This window comes from Branchiostoma belcheri, unplaced genomic scaffold (genome assembly GCF_001625305.1).
Source record: "Branchiostoma belcheri isolate BF01 breed outbred unplaced genomic scaffold, Haploidv18h27 scaffold88, whole genome shotgun sequence".
Classification (NCBI taxonomy): Eukaryota; Metazoa; Chordata; class Leptocardii; order Amphioxiformes; family Branchiostomatidae; genus Branchiostoma; species Branchiostoma belcheri.
This window is the reverse complement of record NW_017804553.1, coordinates 735465-740814: the sequence shown is the minus strand read 5'-3', so window position 1 is coordinate 740814 and position 5350 is coordinate 735465. Positions and strand designations below refer to the sequence as shown.

The window sequence follows — 5350 nt, the reverse complement described above, 5'->3', positions numbered from 1 at the left end:
TGTGTGGCACGTGTGTAGTACAATGTGTGGCACGTATGATACAATGTGTGGCTCATGTGTAGTACAATGTGGCACATGTGGTGCAATGTGTGGCACATGTGTAGTACAATGTGTGGCACGTGATACAATGTGTGGCACATGTGTAGTACAATGTGTGGCACGTGTGGTGCAATGTGTGGCACATGTGTAGTACAATGTGTGGCATGTGTGATACAATGTGTGGCACATGTGTGGTATGTATACAATTTGTTGTACAAATTGTCTATGATCAAGAATGACTTAAATGGTATGTAAATTTTGATACTGTGGAAATATTTGAGAAGAAAATGGCTGTAAGACAGTCTTGTTAAGGTATACTTGACTTTCTTGTGAACAGTTTCTGGCATTCAGTATTCAGTGAAACATTGCGGGAAATTGGTATTAACTTATTGTGATCAGGCCAAAGGAGGCCAAATGTACATGTACAAACATATGTACACATACAGTTCTTGTATTACCACTGGTTTGAGTCAGACTATGACAAGAGGTACGAGTACATTTTTCTGCTTGACAATTTGAGAATTTTTCCAATCTCCTGCCAATAGGAGTAACTTGTAAATAATGGATTTTTTCAATGGATGCAAAAGTGTAGAATTCGACACAGAACACTTTATTTGAGTAACTCCCTTCCTTGAAGTTTCAAACATTCCGCTTTCTGAACAATCAGAGTCACTGACAGGGCTTCAACAAGACCATAGGCATTTACAAAACTTATAAACAGATTACGTGTATATAAATCAAATTCATTAATTAATTACAAGAAATCGTGAAGAAATCCAATTGTAATTTGTAAAGAAAAATCTTAGGTATCTGTATGTTTTGATTAAATGATTATATGATAGTTGCTGTTAATAGTGTGAATTTATGTGTATGATGACAAGTCAAGTGACAAAGTTACTTGTGTCAGCTTGTGCCTGTAAAAAAATGAATGTTTCCTGATTGTGATTTCAAAAGAAAATTCAAATGCAGGTCTAGAGATTTTGTTACTCTTTGTTTCAGCCTTTACTTATTCATAAAATACTCAAGTAGGTTTTGAATGGCAATCATATTCCTACAATAACTACATGATATTGTCATGTTCATTCTGACAATAGATAATCACAATTTGTATATAAAAAGTAAAGGCATACATGTACACCTGGATTCATACTTCAATGTATGCAATTGTAAAGAAATCAATGATTTTACTTTTCAACTCAAGAAAATTCCATCACATGTCGTGTTGTTGGAATGTCTTATTCAGATGCAGACAACGGACCATGTCTGGATAGTTTTACATTCACTGCAACTTTAGTGTCCATAAAACAAGGTTTCCATTACCAAACACCCATGGGGAGAATTGTTTGAATAAAGAAGAGACAACGAGGGCAGGTCTTGCATACAGATATCAGTCAACAAGCCTGAGCTTTTAAGCGTAAAAGTATCCTGCAGTTTCTTTGAAGTTTTAAGAAGATACATGTCTTTCCCATCTCTGTCAATTTGGAAAATGGAAGCCGGCAATAAAATGGGAATTCTTTTGAATCTGATATTTCCTAAAGGTAATGTTTCTACACTTGAGATGTTGTGAATGACATTTTGTACAATATGTGTTTGACTTATATGTACTCTCCCAATGAGTCATTTTGCACACAGGTACAAATATTATTAAGTAGCATTAAATGCTGTTCATCCAGTATCTGGCTCTGTTTTAGTGTTTAACTGTTTTGTCAATTCTTGGTCTGATGTGTACACTTATAATATCATAAAAATAAGAAATCCGAGGTTTCTGACTTCTGGAATGTATTTTCCAGAAGACATGAGTGACTTTCAAGTTCACCCCATTTCCTGTGTCTGACCTTTTGACCTGGCATTCTGCCTGTCAATCTTCCCTCCAACCATGTACTTTAACTATCAACTTACTCTGTGGACAATCAAAATGAGACACACAAACCCACAGCTGGGCCACCCAAAGCAATACTTCATAATTCAGAAGAAAAAAATCTAGTTTAAATTTCTAGAAATTTGAAAGAAAAAAAACATACATGTACATACACACACATACACATATTCCTGTACATGGGCTGGATAAATATCTTCAAACACTTTTGCTTGAAATGTCCTTAAGCACATTGAGATTCTTCAGGCCATACATAGTATTAATACCCCCAATCTGAACAACAATACTCCCAACATAAAATCTTATGATGGGGGTACTTCACTACTGCCTTTCTTTTTAAGTCTACCCTGGGTGCAACAAATAGACCATGATTGCCACAGAACCCTGCAAGTACCCTTTCTCACCATGTATCAAGAGACTAAGGTGACATTTTTACAACATATCCGGCACATCAACCTCCATTAGACCATGGAAGCATGTCTTTTCAGGGCATCAAAGGGATCACGGTTAGTGCCTTGCCTATCATTGATCCAAAAACTTCAAAGGGAGTGCATGTAATGGACCCACCTTGGGGAAAATTGCTGACATGGATAGAATTAGAAAGGAGTATGAGCACACTGTCTGTACAGGTACACTCCTACATAATATTTGTACACATTTAGACATTATAACCTGCATTGTCTTCATGTTTCAGTTTGACTACTTTTAATCCGTGTCAGCTGGTTTGTTTGAAACATTATATCAAGAAGACAGACCATAACTTTGTACTGTATAATTTCTCATTGAACTGATACCATGGAACAACATACAAGATATAGATGAGTGCAGTATTTTAATAGCCACCGGATGCGATAAACTTAAAAACAGAAGTTGGGCCAGCAGAAAATGTCTTAAAACCAGATAACATAACCTCTGAATATTGTACTTAGTTGCCAGCTCAAAGTCTTAAACCTTTAAAGTGTTAAAGTATAAAGTGCTAAGTTTTATACCTTAAAATATCTGAGGGACACACCTGTAAACATATGAATGTGCGAGTCTGAAAGCACTTTAGATGGGTCGAAAGCTCCTCCTGGTGACCTGAATTAGTACTGCATCTACACACACAGTAATCTCTTAAGGTGACGCTGAAGCTACAATTATCACTCATGTGGAACGTGTCCGAAGTTGGCCGAATCTTGATGTATTCAGATAGGAGAGCTAACAGCTGTGACAGGAGGGTGGTTTCAATTACGCCCACAAGACCTGACCCGCTTACACTGAAGGATGTTTCTTACAAAAAACACTGAGGGATAAATACACTGTATACAAACTGTGTGTCATATAAAAAGAGTTGTAGCCTTTAGCATCACATTAAAATATTGTTTCCCTTCATTAAAACGTGTGATTACCCCTGAACATGCTGTATTTTGGAGCGATAGTACGACCACTATGGTACGTGGGAGATACCAAGTAAGAAAAGGGTTTCTTTTATCTAGACAAATTATTAGAGCACACTATACATGTTTGTCGCTATAAGGTTGCAAAATACTAACGAAAAAATGAAAATTAACTACAACCTGTAAGTAGTTTCATGAAACTATGGACTCAAAACACAATATGGACCCTGCATGCTACTTGTTTTGAGTTGGACTCGTCCACACATGTGCTGGGCAGATCCCAGTATCGTTCCCAGTAGGGACGTCACGGGGATTATTCCAATTAATGCAGTGCAGCAGGGCTACATAACAGGCTCATTTGCATCTTCGGCAAACATCAGAGCCAATGGTTACCTCTTTTTTGTGGCAACTTTTCTCCGGATACATTCGGTTCATGCCTTATTTGGGTGTTTCACGTGGTGGGGGTGACCCCTTTCCTTGGCCGTATAAAGTTACATTTTTGGAGAGGTCGTTGCCCTGACCGAGAGACACACCAGAGTTTTGCATCAAAAATCAAGCTTATTTCTCTAATATCTGTTGAATTTGGTCAAAATGTTGAAAAATAATTTTATACGGACATGGCCTGCAGTGTTAGTAATGACTTTAGACTAAAGTTTTAGTGATATTTGGACAGCTTTAGGCACTAAACTTGCCACAAACGGATTGGGACCCCACGAACCGGAAGTTGAGTTTTGAGGTACAAATTTGCTAAATTGTCTCATTTTCTCCTGCAAAACATTTTGTTTATGTGATCCACATATATTTTTGTTACTTGTGTGTGAATTTCATTAAATTTGAACGAAATCTTACGACGCTACGGGGTTGAGAAGTCACCGACTCCTATACCCTTCCCGCACCACCCCACGAGACTACAGCGCCACCTTAAATTGTGGGACAATGGTATGATATCCATAGCTGAATATGAATATCATAATCCACACCACCACAAATCCACATAATGTTAAAATGAATGATTGAATACTTAATCATTCATGGAGCTGTGTGGCGTAAGGGCAGAGCATTCAACTCAGAACCAAGAGGTCCCGGGTTCAAATTCTGCCAAGCCACCAACCTTGTGCCCTTGGAAAAGGCGCTTTACACGACTTTCCTCACTTCACTCTGTGGAAAATGAGTATGCCAGATGATCATCATCATGCAAAAAATGGCTTTGCCCAAACAAAATGGTCTTATATGGCATTAACCAATTTAATCCTATACAACTGTAATATAGGTCAGAATAAATATATGTAATTATGAACATACCAAAGAACATAACATTCCAATATGTAAAAGACAGGTACCACATAATATTAGATAAACAGAACAAACAGTATGGTAAATATGGTATAACCAAAATTTTGTAATATCTGTCATTGGAGAAAAAAAAAAGTGCCCTACCCGTATGGCCTTGTCCACCCCCGCGGAGGCGAGTTTGTGGACTGTTCCGTTGCGGTACTGGAAGTCGAGGCTGTATATGGGGTCTCTGTTGTGCCAGGCGATCTCAGGAGTGTGGACCTTCATCTTAGGGAGTTACTGGAATAGATAGACTTGAGTATAAAAGAACTAAAGGAGATGAAACCTGCATGTTACGTTTCTATGTGCAGGACACAACACCAGCAACAGCTGCCTCTGTATTGCACTGTTGCTATTTCAATAAATCAAATCAAATCAAATCAAATCATGTAATAATATAGACTATAGCCATGTCATGATTTTATAGGGGTTATAATAGTCAGGATGGCAGGACGGACTTCAGGGGCTGAAGCTTAAAAGGACTAAGACTGAGAGGGTATGCATGATAGGGTGACATTTTTTTAACACCGCATAAATTATGTGGTACTAACTAACTAATAGAAATTATTTAGCTTAGATAACGTTACATGTAGGAATCGAAAAATCTCTAACGTCATATACGATTTTACATCAACGACCCTTTTTTTTCTAAACATGGGTGCTGTGGATCCAAAGGAAAGTACCGAAATCGTCGGTCAAATATCACTGGAAGTCCAAAAATATTTCT

General features: G+C 37.7%; 1 protein-coding gene across 1 annotated transcript in view; it reads right to left on the bottom strand.

Annotated features, from left to right (window-relative positions):
* LOC109487323 (chromatin assembly factor 1 subunit B-like) overlaps positions 1-4891 on the bottom strand; it is a gene marked incomplete at its 3' end in the record, with an annotated part of 47769 nt that extends 42878 nt beyond the window's left edge. The window contains exon 1 of the mRNA XM_019791302.1: positions 4729-4891. Within this exon, the coding sequence (XP_019646861.1) occupies positions 4729-4851 (123 nt within the window). The remainder of the gene's footprint in view (positions 1-4728) is intronic.
* Positions 4892-5350: the final 459 nt, after the last annotated feature.